The sequence below is a fragment of the Athene cunicularia genome, assembly GCF_003259725.1.
Source record: "Athene cunicularia isolate RWA chromosome 5 unlocalized genomic scaffold, athCun1 chr5_part1, whole genome shotgun sequence".
Lineage (NCBI taxonomy): Eukaryota > Metazoa > Chordata > Aves > Strigiformes > Strigidae > Athene > Athene cunicularia.
In genome coordinates this window covers 7,766,607-7,783,255 of record NW_020799101.1, presented here as the reverse complement: position 1 = coordinate 7,783,255, position 16,649 = coordinate 7,766,607, and the positions used below count along the sequence as shown (strand labels likewise).

At 46.0% G+C, this 16,649-nt stretch overlaps 1 protein-coding gene across 1 annotated transcript in view; it reads right to left on the bottom strand.

Annotated features, from left to right (window-relative positions):
• Positions 1-16,574, bottom strand: part of SGPP1 (sphingosine-1-phosphate phosphatase 1) — a 55,917-nt gene extending 39,343 nt beyond the window's left edge. Inside the window, exon 1 of the mRNA XM_026849218.1 lies at positions 16,217-16,574. Within this exon, the coding sequence (XP_026705019.1) occupies positions 16,217-16,574 (358 nt within the window). The remainder of the gene's footprint in view (positions 1-16,216) is intronic.
• Positions 16,575-16,649: the final 75 nt, after the last annotated feature.

The following is a 16,649-nucleotide window of genomic DNA, read 5'->3' as shown; positions in this document are numbered from 1 at the left end:
AAGAACAACTAACCCAGCAACTGGCTTGTGCACACCGAGACCTGCTCCAAGCCATGGAGTGTTCTGAAGACACTAATTTCTTTCTGTGGCATATGGCCACTGTAAGCCTTTTAGGCATCCCTAAGGCAGGTATGGTTCGAGCCAAAAGTAACCTAAACCAGGGGGATAGAAACCTGTGGTAAACAATAAAAGGGACCTGGGAAGGATATTCTGGAAATGTGCCCCATTTGTAGAGTTGTGAGGAGCAGCATTCCCAGCTTGTGTGCTGCTAGGACATTAGACATAGCTTGGAGTAAATTAGTCCATTTTCCCAACAAAGGTAAAGAGAAACTTGAGTGAGTGTGAGAAAGCACATACAAGCCTCCCAGGACACTCACATTTGGCTCTCTGTGCTCTGTAACACTAATTAGAATAGGAGGCCAACTGGGGAGTGGATGTGGGGGCATGTGTCAAGAGTGTCTGAAAGCATTTACAGATGGATTAAAAGCTGCCATACATCTGCTTCTTTTCCCTGTTACATCCTTTCTGTTTGCTAAAGATTCCCAGAGGTGCAGACAAAACCTCAGTGGACTGTCTCCGTGAGCACGTCAAGACATCCTGCATGACTGCAGACCCTGGCGCTGTGCTGCACACGCCTGTGCAGCGGGTCCTCCACTCTCCCAAAAACCTCAGCCACTGGGGCCACCTTCAGTCCAGCTGCTTGATGCCCTTCCCAAAACCATGGCATCTGTGACCAAGTCTCACCCACATGGACACCACAGTCACGCAGGAAATCTCACATGATGTTAGTATCCTTAAGTAAGACTGTTTACAGGCAGAGCAGCCTTATCACCCATTTCCAAGCTTTAATAAAGACTGTTGAAAGACTCTGGTTAGTCACTCTGGTCTGCACGCCACATGAGAAAACTTGAAAATCTCATGAGCACTCTCTGATGAAATTTCTGCAGTAACTTTTCCTGGTATGCCCAGATTCCCAAATCTTCCTCAAAGCAGATCCCTCATTTAAACATTTGCTGCATCTCTCATCAAAAAATGTAATCAGTAGAAATCTAACAGCCTCCTATTTACTTCAAGGGGGGAAAAATAAACCCAAACCTCTTACACCAAGCTGTTACCACCCCAGTGTCTGGTTTTTCAGTGAAGTTTCTTTGCTGCCCTTCCACAGGGCAGGTTCTTCAACCATTTACACTAAGTTCTCCTCCGTATATCCCCTCACTGACACGAGGACTCACAGCTTTTGAACCCTCTCCTGATTATCTGCTCTGTCAACCTGTGTAAAACAGCCCAGCAAATTTCACATGGTACTTCTGCATCATGTCCTTTATGTTTGCAGGAGCTTTCAAAGGTCAAACGAGCCTGTTCAAGTCAATTAGGCTAATCCTGGAGTAAAGTGCTGCTTGACAAGGATAGCAAGAAGACAGGCATAACCTATAAGAAGTTACTGATTCATAGTAAACTACCACAAGCCCTGAGTAAGGAGAGATTAAAGACAGCCTGTGTCTTGGAAGCTGCCCATCTGCCCTTTTCTGTACAGCCCTGAATACACAGCTGAGAAATGAACCCTTCTGCTTTCATTGCTTTCCTACTTCTTGTGCACTGGCTTGTGCTTTGTGGGCACATGGTGGGGACAAAAATAAGCCGCTGTTGGTAAATAAGTAAAGAAGGAGCACAGCTGCTTAGTCACCTTGAGTGGAGATTTCCCGAGTCTCAGCAATGAGTCTGATTATCTATGTGGGCACCTCGTGTCATGTGAAGGAAAGGAGAGCCCTGAGTTTGCACACTGAGTGATAACGTTAATGGAAAAGAGAAGTGGGATTTGAAGGCGTTTGATCAGTAACCTTCAAGGTTGCCTGCAGCTGCTGGGAGCTGCAAGACATGAGCTGGCACACGTACGAAGGCAGCAGCTTTACCACCCTCCGTACTCATGCTAGGCAGAGCACAGTGCCGTGGTGTGTGTAGGTGTTGTGGTCCATAAGCCCTGAGGTGGGCACTAGTGTGCCTTGCCTGGGTGTTTGAAAAGAGAAAATAAAGACATAAGTGTATATGGTGAGTCTGAAATACAGGTACTGTTCTGGCCAAAGAGGCAATGCTGAGAATTGATTTCAGTCTCTAGATCTAGTATCTGAGACTGGAAGAGAATATTACAAGGCAGACAAATGCAGACATGATTGACTGTTGGATATGCATCACAATTTCAATGCAGTCCACTTTGCTTCAAGCAAACACACCTCAGTGCTGGCAGGGATTACTGTTTGTCCTCTTCCAGCAGCTGCATCTTTGCTTTGTCTGTGAGCATCTTTGCTGAGTTTCAAGTTAGGGTCCCAAGAAAGCTTTAACAAAGCACTAAACTTCAAAGGCAAACAAAGAGAAAAAAAAAACAACAAACCTCACCAAAATGTAATGAGTAAAATCACACTGTATGACTGCCAGAACATGGGACACTGGGAACTGCCTGTGAAGACAATTTGCTTTACAGGAAGCTATCGCAGTGGAAATCATTTCAGAAAAGCACATCTGGCAGTGTGTGTATGAGGAGGATTCCGCATCCACCCACATCTAAGTCCTGCCATTCTCCCTGAGTCAGACAGGGAGCCTTGCAGGGTCTGCAGGCTTTCTGCAGCAGCTGAAAAGGATATTGTGAGACACAAGACCCTTTATTCAGGGAGAAGCTTTATTGCCTATTCAGTACACTCCCAGAGCACAAAACATGAGTCAAGTATTTACCTTGAGATTTAGGCTGAACACTAGAGTAATCCTGAACAATCCCAGAATTCTCTATTAGTGTTAGGTTTTAATGAACAAGTCTAAACTGAGGAATGCTTTAGCTCTCTGTGTAACTGAACTCATTGGTTTTGGTCTTGGTTAAATTTTTTCTTTGTCAAAAAACAGGGCATGTTTTGTAAATTTTCTTTGCAGCCATAGGAATCAATTATTTTTAAGGAATTTCCTTAGGTCAGTGAAAACTAGATATTCTTTACTACTTATTGCCTGAAAATGTGCCCTATTTGATTACAGGTCTGTTACATTCAAGACTGAAAAAAAGCAGAGTTTTCACAGGTGTCTGGGTCATGCTCTTCACAGAGTTTGTGGGACCGGGCAGCCCTGCCAGCACTGCCTCGCTGCCCCTCTCCTGGGGAGGCCCCTGGAAGCCGTTTCTTCTGGATCTTGGAGGAAATTTAACAGGATGCTTATGGGTAGACCTCATGTGCTTTGAGTTGAAAAAGCAAAATAAACCTAAAAGCACAGCTGTCTCCTGATTTTTCAGCCTCTCTTTGCTGGCTCTGGTGGTAGGTTTTCCCAGTAGCCCGCTGCAGGCTCTCCCACCTTAGTCTCACACTCGTTTCTAAGATGTGGGAGGCTTATCATTCCCTTTGATATCTTTCTTCTTATCAGGACTATAAACCTGGCTATTGCCTTTTCAGGTTTCTAGGGTAACACCTTCTCTTTCTAATCCAACTTCTTGGCAAACATTCCTTTAAAAGAACACAGAAGGGCATTGACTACAGACATAAAAATTGTGAATTCTCAAGTTTTCACAACTAATGTCAGATATAATTGCAGAGCAACAATATATAGCACATGCCATTGTTCAGTGTTTCCATAAACATGCAACAATAATCTCTGTAGTAGAAAATAGGCAAAGTGGAGTTAAGCTTGACAATGAGATCCCTTCCTTCTTCTGCTTTAACCCTTCAGTTTTAAGGCTGGAACAAGAAGGTTTGATTCCACAATGCTTAAATTAGAGTGAAAAACAACAGGGCTGGTCTCAGTGCCAGGTATCAGCTCTGCCCCAGAAACTCAGGGTCATGTAACATTTACAAATCATTGCGATAGACTTTCAAAACGTTTCCAACCACTGGCAACAGTGGTGGTAATTCCTCTTTGGAAAAATCCCTCCCACATACACCTTACCTGCTGGCCCGCAGCATCAACCTCCATTTCCCCCTCAGCGTGACTAATGCTCTTCCCCACTAGATGTCATCGTTGGTTCTGCAAATCACATGGGTCTTGATTAAAAGCAGTTAATGAAGGTCTTTCATTTAGACAGGCCTTCCCCGTGCTGGTGGGAGACTCCCAGCCAGGACCTGGACGAAACACTTTCGGTAGATTTGCACCAAAATTCTTTTGACTTCATCGGGAGGATTTGTCCTGCTTGATAACGTGTTGCCAGAAGCCCACCTGCTACCCCAGCTCTTGGGACCACTCTCTGAAAAACCACTAAGATTATTGGTGTGTTTTAATTGTATTTACTCCTTTGCCGATAAGGTTATTTTTAATTCAATATGACCCACGGCACCCACAGTTTAACATCAGTAACTGCAGTAAAGCCACTGAAGGTTGTAGTGCCATCTCCTGACAGGGTGATCTGGTCTGAGGCTCCAGGACCCAGTGCTGGCACGAGGCAAGGTTCTGGCTTTAACAGGAGACTGCTCTGCAGGATCAGAAAGAGTGTTTCTTATTTTCAATTTATTTAGCTACCTGGTTAAAGATAGCTCAAGGAACTTGTTGACAGGTGAAAAAGCAGGATAACTTATTTTCTGCCTCTTACCTAAGAAATTAAGATACCTGAGGATGAGAGCTGGCACTGAAAAACCCAGAAAAAAAAAGTTCAAATCCAATTACAGAAAATGCTCCTCTATTTAAAAAATCAGTTGGTTTTAATTTTTTTTAGAAGTGAAAGTTCTATTTCATTTCCCATATGTATTCAGGACAGTTTTGTACAGTAAAAATAAATTTTAAAGTATCTGTTTACTCATTTTTAATTGCAGCCCAACCTCCATCCAGTCTGACCTAAGTAGGAATAACCTTGTTAAAAAAAAAAAAAGCTTAATTTACCATTTCTAATAGTTTTATTAAAAAGATAATTAGGAATGTGAATAAATGCATATAAGATACAGATACATTTGAGTAAGTAAAAGCTACAGCTACTCACCTGGTTAGTCACATCTAATTCATTCTAAGAGTCGCTGAAATCAGTCTTTCTTTAAAAATAACTGTGGAGACCCAATGTAAAAAGAAAATAAAAATACCAGATAGATTTTTAAAATTAAGATTTCCTGACAGTTGAACTCTGGCACTGTTAAAATTTATCTTTTCAATCCATCCTTGGAATATACAGTTAATTGCCTTTTCTAAATACAATGCACAGTAGGCAATTACCCTTTTGCAGCTACATCTCTGGATTCAGCTTTTTCATTAAATTATAATTATAATGGATCTTCGAAGTTGTCATGAAAATGAAGGATTAGTAGCACTGAAAATGAAGGTTTAATGGCAATGAGCAACTTCTCTTTGTGTTTCAGCTCTTCTCATACCCCATTCTCATTTCATTTTTGGACTTGCCTGAAGTGAATAAGGAGCATGGAGCTGAATTACACAGTGAACTTTGCCATTCAAACAGCATGGAGTAATACTTTGAACTTGGGAGAGGTTTACATTTTGTTTTAGTCCATGGTGGCAGTGGAGTAACAGCACCTCTGTGTCACACAGGGCTTTCTCGGGGGCCCATCTGGCACTCGCAGATGAGTTGTTTCATTGCTCCAACAAGCACATGCTCTCCCACATCCAGCTTACCTTCACTTGTGCTAGCAAGAGTTGAGTTTTGCTCTAAGAGATGTAAGAGGTAAAATTTATAGAAATACAGTCTGCTCATGCATGCCTGCCTGCAGTGTGTTTTGTATTGCCTGGAGAGACCTTGCCCTGGCTCTTCATTCTGGGCTGGTGAAACATCTGGAGCCCTGTGTTGCCTCTTGCTAGAGAAGTGTATTCTGCCACATGGCAGTACAGTTCATTGCATGTCTGGTTTCTGCCCGCCAGCTGGCACTGCAGGTCTTGCCATGGTCCCACGCTGCCCCAAGGTCACACTGGACGGGTGGCTTTGGTGTACGGATCAGCTCATTGAACTGTTGGCAAATCCAGTTCCCCTCATCCCTTGCTTTGGTGCTCACTGGTACCATGAGTTGGGGTGCTCAACCAGACCAGGCAGAAGCTATTTTTAGTTTGTACAACAAGCTGCTGGTTGCTTCAGCTCCCTGAAGGGCAAGATCACCGATGGTCAGCAAGTACATGTGCCAGCACTACAGTCCTGCGCAGCCACAGTTGTGATGGGGAGGGGAATGGGGACCTGACCGTGTGCCTCGGGGGCTACAGGCAGGTAAATGGGCTCAGCCACATCACAAAACCACACGCTTAAGATTATTCCCTTTCCATTGCATCTAGTGATGACATGACCATAGGATGTATTCATTCAGTAAGCTGATCTGGTTGATCAGAAGCGTCCCAGAAAGCACCTCCATGAAAGAGTAGAATAGAATAGAATATTTCAGTTGGAAGGGACCTACAATGACCATCTAGTCCAACTGCCTGACCACTTCAGGGCTGACCAAAAGTTAAAGCATGTTATTAAGGGCATTGTCCAAATGCCTCTTAAACATTGACAGGCTTGGGGCATCAACCACCTCTCTAGGAAGACTGTGTTTGACCACTCTCTGTAAACAGAGGCTTTCTAGCAGTTTTCTGTTGGATCTGCTAGTTAAGCTGACTCACCCTGTGAGCCTTTCATCACTAGAACTGGTGTGGGATGGAAGGAAAGGACATGGCTGAGGCAGCTCAGGATGGGATCACCCTACTGTGACCACCCCACATAGATCAAACAAAACCCTGGCTCACACTCACCCATGTGGGCAGAGATGCCAGAAGCTGCACTCCCTGCCTTGCTCACTTGCTCCCCACTTCTCTGATCCATCAACCATGGACCCCTGCACTGGCTCCAGGCAGCCAACTGAAAACCAACTGCATGCCCTTTCCGGACTGTTCTGTAGCTGCATCAGCTCATTTAAGCTGGGATTTATGGCTCCCAGAAGTGCCAGTCCTGATGCAGAGGAGGTGTGAAGACCGTTTAGCTGGAGGCGGTGGGGAAGGATGGGAATGCCTCTTGGAGCACCAGCAAGGTCTTGCCTCAGCCAGCCTCCACCCGAGCCCTGGCCCTGCAAGGACTTCATTGCTTTTCATGCCCCTGTTTGGCCTCCTCCTTTTCATCTGTGTGAGCTTCTGTTCTGCCAAGGACTCCTCTACTCCTGGCTTCCTTTGGACACTCGCTGGGACCATTTTGCTCCCTGCCCACCAAATCCTGACAAGGCTCAAGCACCAGTCCGACAAGCTTAGGCTTGAACTGGTGCACCCTGCACCTGCCTCCAGCTGGAACGAGCTCCTGCATGGGTACCCAAAATGATTCTATTACCTCTGACACCTCCAGGGCCGTGCACAGGCTCCTCTTAGCCTTTTTCTGACGGTGGCAGCGATATGCCCCTTTGCCACAGGAGAGTGCTGGATTTTATGCACTACAAACCCTAATAATAACAACTCCTGGAAGAACTGCAGTCATTGCAAAATTTCTGCTGTGCCTGCAAGGTGTACTTCTTTAACCTTGCTTTTTCCAAGGCAAGCAGTATATGATACATGATAATGTATTGCAGTGGCCTATGGATCAGTAGATATTCTCCAGAAATTAAGATTTGGAAACAGCATTTACTTTATTTCTGCAGAATAAGGGCCAGGGATTCACTGTATGGCAGCCGGGAGATATCCAGCAGCTTCCTCTGGTGCCCAAAGCTGGAGGGGGCAGCTTAGCTCCTCACTGCACACCAAGACCCAGGCTTGATAGTACATGTCTGAGCAAGACCTCTGGGACTTGCTGCAGGGCAAGCCCATGACCGGAGTAATTTAGGAGTGATAATGAGAGGAGTAACTCTGATCAGCAGATGGGACAAGGGGTTATCGCTGCCCTGAGGAAGCCCAAAGCTGGCTGTAGGAGTGATCGGCTGCCTCTGAGCTGGGCTCACCTCTGGGGCTGGCAGCCATCATGGTGGGCAGACTCACCCTAACAGGTCAGCTGTGAGGTTCAACATCCCCGGGGTGGGTATGGCAGGTTGCAAGGCCGTGGAGTGGTGTGGGGAGAATGGGGGTGTTGTGGTTTAAGCCCAGATGGCAACTGAGCACCACACAGCTGCTCCTTCACTCCTTCCCCCTCAGGGATAGGGAGGAAAAAATAAAACAAAAGGCTCAGGGATCCAGAGGATAGGGGGAATGATCCACCCATTATGGTCATGGGCAAAAGATAGACTTGATTGAGAAAGAAAGAGAACATCAGCTGAATTTGACCACCACCACCACTAATTTACCCATCAGAGTAGGACAATGAGAAATACAACCACAACTTAAAAACACCTTCCCCCCACCCCTCCCTTCCTCCTGGGCTCAGCTTTGCTCCAGATTTCTCTCCCTCCTCCCCCCAGGCCGTGCAGGAGAAAGGGAATGGGGATAGTGGATCCCCACTACCAAAATCCCACCACACACAAACCCGACACAGGGGGTTGTGGGGTCTTGCCTGTGGGACCCTGCAGGGGCTGGGGCAGGATGAGAGCAGCACTGCACCAATCCCAATCATCTGACCCAAGCTTTGTGCTGTACAGGCTCTTTTTGTTGTGGTTTTCCTTCTCTGTGATTTGAGGGTGATTGCTGATTGCCAACAGCTTTATGTTTGGGCTAAACACAAAATAGCACACTTTTTTTTTTTTTTTTTTTTTCCCTGCAAGCAAGGTGTTGCTGGCGGCCAGCCCCGGGCAGGGGATGAGCAAGCAAACCCATGACTGGTACTAACGCATGACTGGTGGCTGCCCACACGTGATGCAATGGTGGTTCACGGGCTCCTGCAGAGCAGAAAGTCCCCCAGTGCCCAGCACTTCTGCCTCAACAACCAAAACCAACCAGGTCTGTCACAGGGAGGGTGATTCTGCTGGAGGGCTGGGGCCATGCTCCAAGGGATAGTCTGTCACAGAGTCAGAAAACACAACAGTGTCTTATTTAGCATGCATTTCCCTCGGTTTCAGGAAAACTTTATTTACAAATAAATACCAAATCGTTTGCTCAGGAGGACTTGGATAAAATCTTGCCGTGTTATTGCACAACTGTTTGGTAGCTCAGGATCCTCATGGTGGGTTTAAGGGAGAGGACATGTCCTCTAATGCTGCTTTTAAAATAGACCAGTGTGTAAATGAAAGAGCAATTTAAGGACTCCAGGCGATGCAGGACAGTGAATGTTTCTCAAAGTATGGGAACTGTCCCCACACAAATTATAACAGATGACAGTTTACTAAATATATCTGCAATGCCAAAAGAAACAGTACTGAATACCAAAAGAAGAGGTCACTGCAGTCTTCCATGTGCCACTTTTCTTTCTGATGTGCAAGAGATTTTCACTGGGAGGACTGAAAGTTGAAGCAGAGACCTATAGCGTATGCGAGCGGCTGCCAGGGAGATGGATTTCCATTTTGGCAAATGCTATCAGTTGTGTCTTCGAGGGTCAGTGCAATATCTCATTACAGTCCCTACCTATCCCCTGTGACCAAAAGTCACAGTCGCCCAGAAAACCTTAGACTGAAGACGATGTCAACTTTACACAGGTAAGCACTGAATGAGACTTTTAAGCTAGAAACCAGGATAAATTGGAAAATGCTAAAGGTAATGAAAAGTTAATTGTATCTTTTGCCCTGAAGTACATTGTAAATATAGTCTGCTTTTCAGGTTTGTGCATAAATGTGAATAATTCTGCATCTTTAATTGAAATATGTATTCAGCTCAGTTGTTTTTCTGCTGACGGCTCAGCGGAATTGCACTGTTAATAATCATAACAACTATTTAGTGGTATTGCGATCCTCCTAAGAGACCTGAGCCATGCTCTAAGATTATAGAAACCTTGAATCAAAATATATTCCCATCCCAAGAGCTGAAATCCAATCATAAATTTTATAGTAAAAAAAACCCTTTCTAGCTTTTCTAGCCTAAGGGAGTCAGGAACCCACATCGAACTGAAATTTTTAGAAACAACAAATCTAATTCCCTCAGTCCTTCTTGCAAATCTCAGCCAACTGAGTTATCAGTGAAGAAATAATAATTTTAGTGGGATTCCTAAATAGCCCCCTGCACAGGTCTCATCCCAAGTGAGAGCAGTACATGGAGTGGGGCAGTGTCCAGTCAGGCTCATGTTCGCCTGAGCTTTAATTCTCTTGCAGACAAAATCCTGAACTTGAATGCATGGAGAATTGCTGTGGCTAATCTTATTTCGCAGGAAAAATTTGATGTACTTCAACCAGCATCTGGCAAGTTACAGGCTGTTAGCTTCTTACTTAGAAGAAACATTGTATGCATATGCATTTCACTGGCTGGTAAAGTTTCTGGAATGACATTTCTTTTCCTTTAAAATATTGAAGATGCAATAGCAGCCTGAATTCTCCTTTTCTGTGTAATGTATCACTGCACAGTGGCAGCAGGGCATAGACATTTCATAGGCCATAAAACCAGAATGGGCTTAATCCTCTTCTCACACTAGATTTACATTTGTGTGGCTGTTAGTAAAGTTGGCAGTAAAGATGTTGACAGAGCTGAGGGCTGGCTGGGGCCCAAGGGCACTGATTTTTAAAGGTGGTGATCAGGATTACTAAATCCTGCTTCCAAAGAAGAGTTAGCCCCACTTCCTACCCTCAAGAGTTTTTTTGTTCTCCATTGAATCATGATTGAAAATGGGCTGTAGCCACCCAAGACCCAAGTAGGTGTTGCTGTGGAAGCAGAGGCAGATCAAACTGCTGCTGCCTGAGAGCTGCTCAAGGTGCTGTTCCCTGAAGATGGAGGTGCAAGAAGGGTGTTTGGTACAGATAGTATGAGCATAAGGCAAACGCTGACATTGTCTCTGCAGTCCTCATCCCAGGTGTGTCCTACAACTATCAAGACCTGCAAGTACAGAGAGAAAGAGCCTTTTCCTGGAGGTGGCAAGGAAGGGAAAGGCTGTCAAGAAATTAAAACAGTTGTTGCTCAAAGTGAAGCTACTGAGGGTCTTCTCTGAGCCTCAGAGAAAGGTCTTCAGGGGTGAGAGGAGGCCATCAAATGGAAAATGTATAAGCCCTTGGGTGCCTTCTGCCAACCAGTTTTGCTTTACAAGCACCTGTAGCTTGCAGATGGCCCACTGGAGCGATTTTGCAAAGAAGCTGCTTGCCCAGCTGCACTTATTTCCTTGTACATCCTGCAGGTTCCTGAATCCAGACCTGGCATTTGACCACTACACTGTGTTTCTCCAGCTTCTGCTATAGCTGGCTGAATATAGTGTTTCTTGGCTTGGGTGAGGTTTCTCTCACCCAGCTTCTGAAAAATAGAGCCAAAACTAAGATGCCAAACTGCTGGTGGGATGCAGTGTGCTTGGGAGGCACCAGCCAGCCTTGGAGCATGAGGGTAAAGCTGATAGGACTGGTGAGGTGTTGATTGCAGGCTCATTACAGTGGTCTTACAAATACAGTGCAGTACAAGCAACAGACAGAAGAGGTAATATTTTTTATTAGATGGACTAACATAGGTGAAAATTTTTTTATTAGATGGACTAACATAGGTGAAAAAAGTGGATAAACTTTTGTGATTAAGATAAGGGCATTCTGAGCATGAAACCTTACCTGAATTTACTGATAAGATTGGATCAAGGTCTTACAGACTGCTAAAGGTCTGTTAAGACCTTGACCGGATCTTATCAGCAGTCTAACAGACTCCTAAAACATAGTCTGCTAACCCCATAAACCCATCAGGAATGCAAGGCTTCAAGTGGAGGCCACAAAGGCACTTAAGTACCTGAAGCAGGACACTGACAGGTCGGAGATACCTCGGTAAAAACCTGTTTCAAGAGACTCCACTAGACTGGTATTGAGGGCTGGGGGTGCTCAAGCTTTGAATTTTAATTTTCAGGGTGGAACCTGAAGTTATGGCTCTGTGTAACAAACCCACCTCGCCTGTAACCAAGGAGCTGGTGCACTTTGAGGTGGGAAAATGTAGACTGGAAACCTTTATTCATGCACAGTGCCTGCCTTATAAATGGAGCAAACGGAGCCCTGCTCAGTTCAGATTGCAGGTACCCGTCCTCAGGAGACTAACCTGGGCTGTGCCTCTGTATGAGAAGAGTCCAGTGTCCCCGCTCTGAAAAATTTGGAAGTTCACACCAAACTGCATGTTCAGCATTGGCTACCTTAAGACAGCTACCCCCCTGAAACACCTCACTCATGCAGGGCTCTGTAGGAAGATGTCAGTGCCACGGTGCAGGCTCCTGGATGCTGTTATAAGGTGCAGGCACCAATCTGTAAGTGTAGAAGTCTTCAGTTTGTCCTGTCTTTAGCCAGGAACCATAGTCCACGGGCAAAAACAGGGGAAAAAGGGAGCTGAAGAATAGGCGAAATCACTTCCTTTGTGAAGTGTAGATTTACTAATTATGAATTTATTCCAGGAAATTTTTATAGATTTGCTGCGACTTCAGTGTTATTAACCTATTTTTCTCTTTTGGAGCTGTGCTTCTCTGTCCTTAAATTAGCTCGTGACCTAACAAAGCATTTAAGCATGTGCAACTTTAACCATCAAAGTGTTTCCAGTGACTTGAGCAGGAACAGTCAGGTGTTAAAGGCAGCATCCATGCCTAAGTGGTTTGCTGGATTGCTGTTTTACACAGTGGAGTCAGTGTCATACATAAATGTTTAGATTAAATGGGAGGGGAAAAAGGAACATTTCTAACATTACAGTCTGATTTCCTTTTATGTTTTGCAGAGGAAAACTGTATGCAAATGCTGCACGTGCCTACAGGAATTCAACCTCTCTTTCCTCCTTTTTGATCTCCCTAATTCTGACAAACAAGTTGTCCATGATTACTGAAGAGAAACTCTCCCCAAGGCATTGGGCCATGGGCATTTTTTGAGAGGCACTGTGGATTCAGGCAGACCCCTGTTTGCCAGCTTCTGGCTACACCTTCCCACTCCAACGCTCTTCCACCAGTTGCACCTCGGTGGAGATGAGGTGAATTGTCCCCGGGAACTGAGCCAGAGTAAAAATAACTGAGGTGGGGAGGGCGCTGCTTTTTTTAAGCAGTCTCCCAGTCTGTTTGATGACACAACGGCACAAAGAGCTGCACCAGCACAGTAGAGGGAGCGTAACCCACCCGCTCCATCAAAGCGCTGCCACCAGAAATGATGTCTGCAAAACAGCAGCCTTATTTCCTCGGCGATGCTGTGCCAGCAGAGTGGAAGGTAGGAAAGTCCAAAGGTGAGCTTCTCCTCTTACTCCTCCGTCCCCTTTCCCAATTCTTTTCTCTCCTGCGAGGGATGGGGTGAGCAGAGAGCAGCTGGGCATGGAGGCTGTTTCTGGTACCGTGCCATTCCCTTGTTCTCTTGCTGTATTGTCCTGTTCCCGGCTCCAGCTTGTGCTGTCTGTTCCTGTCTCTGTGCCGGACCCTGCTGCCTCCTCGGTTGTGCTGACATACCTCTCTGTGTATCCATACCACAATCAAATCCTGGGAGGAATCCAGCTGAAAACAAAGTATTCTTCTTCTGGGCTAATTTTCATCTGGCTCCCAGCTCCAGCTCTGGCGCACGCACCGTGCCAGCATGGCACAGGGGATTGCATACAGGGGAAGGAGAAGGGTCACCAGGCCAAAGGTTTGTCTGGCAGTCTAGAGAGCAAACATGACTTGGAGTATCCAAACAAACATAGTTTACACAGCCGTCACTACCCTTCAGAGCTAACACTTTATCCAGTGGACTTGGGGCATTTGATCTCCCTCCAATGATGGAATCTAGTTGTGCAAATGCTGCATTACAGAAGGGAGGTCCTACTATGAAGCTCTTGCCATTCATCCCCATGGGATCTGTGAGCACGAGACACCTGGATGCTTTGTCCAAGAGACATCCAGCTCTGTGAGTTTGCTGTTCGGGGAGGTGTGGGAAGGTTGGGACAAAACACACTGCTGATCTAATCATACACTCGTTCAGGAGGCACATGGGAATTGTGAGGGCTTCTCATCCCCATCAGTTACACTCACCACTGATGGCTGTAGCCTGCAGATCTGCTCTGCAGATCTTCTCCCCAGTGCCACATGCATCGATCCAGGCAGCTCATTTTGGACAGCCGTGGGCAGCAGGCGAGAGCCCTGCTCACACAGCTTCCACAGAGACTGATCCATGGCAGTCACTTGCTAGCCTTGCTGGCAGCGCCCACATACCTGTCAAAGCATTAGTCTGAGCACAGGGCTTTAGCAATTCCTAGCTGGAAGGCTGTATATAAAAAGAGAGATGAAAGCTTATTTTCAGAGTGTCGGGCTGTGCTGGGTAATCAGCAGCTGAAGATCTGGATATAAAGTAGGCATATATGACTTATTGCTACTTTTGTGTCCTGCACTTTTTTTTTTTTTTATGGTATTACTATTTAATTGCTCACATTATGCCTGTCCAATAATACCATTTAGTGTTAGTAATACTTACTGTTATACCTTCAAAGTCCTTTACAAGCTAGTTAAGAAATGCATAATTAAAGTGAAAACAACCACCTTGGGCTGGGACCTGTGCTTGTGTTTGACAAAGCCAGGCAGGTGCCTGCAGTGCTGTGTATGCTGGGACGAGGAGCTGTGTGATTCATGGCAGGGTTAAGCCAGTGAGAAGAGCATGGAGAGATAATGCAGGGTGATGTTCTCCAAGGCACAAAAGGTCAAGACTCCATGAAACTTTTTCTGCTGAATTTGATAGCATGTGGAAGAGTCTCAAGTGATCAAGAGGGAGGTTGAAAGAATTATTCAACCAATAGAGCATGGCTTTGATATTGTGTCTTCTTCCTTAAATGCAAGACTGAAATCTGGCAGTCAAAAGTAGTAAATCCATCAGAAATGCTTTGTTTCTGTAATCCTAACTTCGAGGATATGCATTACAGCAGCCATCGCACAGAAGTTAGGAAAGTACATCGCAGCCTGGATGCAGCCCTTTGCCTTCAGCTGTGTCCATGGAGTATCAGACAACTGCATCGCTATACAATTAAAATTCAATAAAACAAGTAAAAAAGTTCCCAAAGAGCACTCTCTGGTCAATTTGTTGCAAGGACAGCATGAATCAGGTGTTTGCCAAGGCAGGGCAGTCAGGTTGTAACCAGCTTTGACTGATGCTTTCTGCAAGACATCATGTTCTCGGGCTCCAGCTGAAACAGCACTCCATAAGGTGCAGGGTTCACTTTTGCCTGGAAAAGAAAAATTTCCTTATGGAAAATAAGGGCTCCAAATCTGGCAGAGTTTCTTTAGACACATCTGTGGCTATAAAGAGAATCTTGAGTAAGTAGGTACATTTGGCTTTGTAGCCTTCAAATACAGGACCTGGCTCACTTTCACTTTTTAAAGTTGGTTGATGTTTTATCAGCACAGATTGAGGAGAAACCCAATGCATTGGCACTGGCAGGAAGTGGCTTTTGGAAAGTTACATTTTTCTTTGGATCGCTGTCTGACCTCTGGGTGTGTAAAGCAAATCAATCTCAATATTTATATCCTCTCACTTCGTGAAGTCTAAGCCAAAAGCTATCTAGTATCAAATGGAACAAATCTAGGGAATTCCTTCCTCTCCCCCCTCCAAAGACCCTCTTCTGAAGTTCTAAAAAAATCTCCTGTTTGCTCCATGTTCACATAACTGTCTTCCTTTCAGAGTTCTATGAAGACAGGCTGAGAGAGTTGGGGTTGTTCAGCCTGGAGAAGAGAAGGCTTGGGAGAGACCTTATAGCGGCCTTCCAGTACTTAAAAGGGACTACAGGAAAGATGGGGAGGGACAATTTATCAGGGAGTGTAGGGATGGGATGAGGGGTAATGGCTTTAAACTGAAAGAGGGCAGATTTAGATTAGATACAAAGAAGAAGTTCTTCCCTGTGAGGGTGGTGAGGCCCTGGCACAGGTTGCCCAGAGAAGCTGTGGCTGCCCCCTCCCTGGCAGTGTTCAAGGCCAGGCTGGACGGGGCTTTGGGCAACCTGGGCTAGTGGAAGGTGTCCCTGCCCATGGCAGGGGGGTTGGGACTAGGTGATCTTTAAGGTCCCTTCCAACCCAAACCTGTGATTCTATGATGCTGTCCCTAGAGCTGAGGAGAGGGGAAAGCAGCTCGTGATCCGGATCTCTGTGAGGTGAACGGGGCCAAGCTTGGGGAGAGCTATGGAGGCTGTGCAGGAACCGGAGAGCTCTCCCATTTTTGCCTGTTTATATTCCTGATCTTCTAAATTTGATCTGGGGATGCTGCAGATTTATGACAACACAAAAGCATTTTATTTCTTTGTATCACCTGTGACCCCAAATCTTTCCGGACCAGAAAACGATTCTTGTCCCTGCGCAGGTTTTCTCACTTACTTTCAGCACAACCCTCTGCCCACAGCACACGGACACGCACAGCGACCGCGGCCTCGCCCGGCTGTTCCCGGGGGGGCGCGGGGATGAAAAACACCGCGAAACCTCGAGCCCGAGGACGGAGCCGGGTGAGGGCGGGAGGCAGGGTGGCATGCGAGGTAGGGGGTAGAGAAAGGGGCCCCTGGTCAGCGGGAAGAAAACGTGATCCCTCAGCCCACAACGCCTTATCCAGGGCGGCAGCAGCACCGACCTGGCGCTGTAACACAGCGACTGAAGAAACGCCTGTACCTCCTGTGGCCCTCGCAGGAAAGTAGTTACTCTTCTCTCTGGCGAGAACTTTGTCTGAATAACTATCCACCATCAGTCTCAAGAGACAGCGACTTTACAAGCGATAACCCAGGCACCCCTGCAAGACTCGGAGTTGAGGGGACGCTCC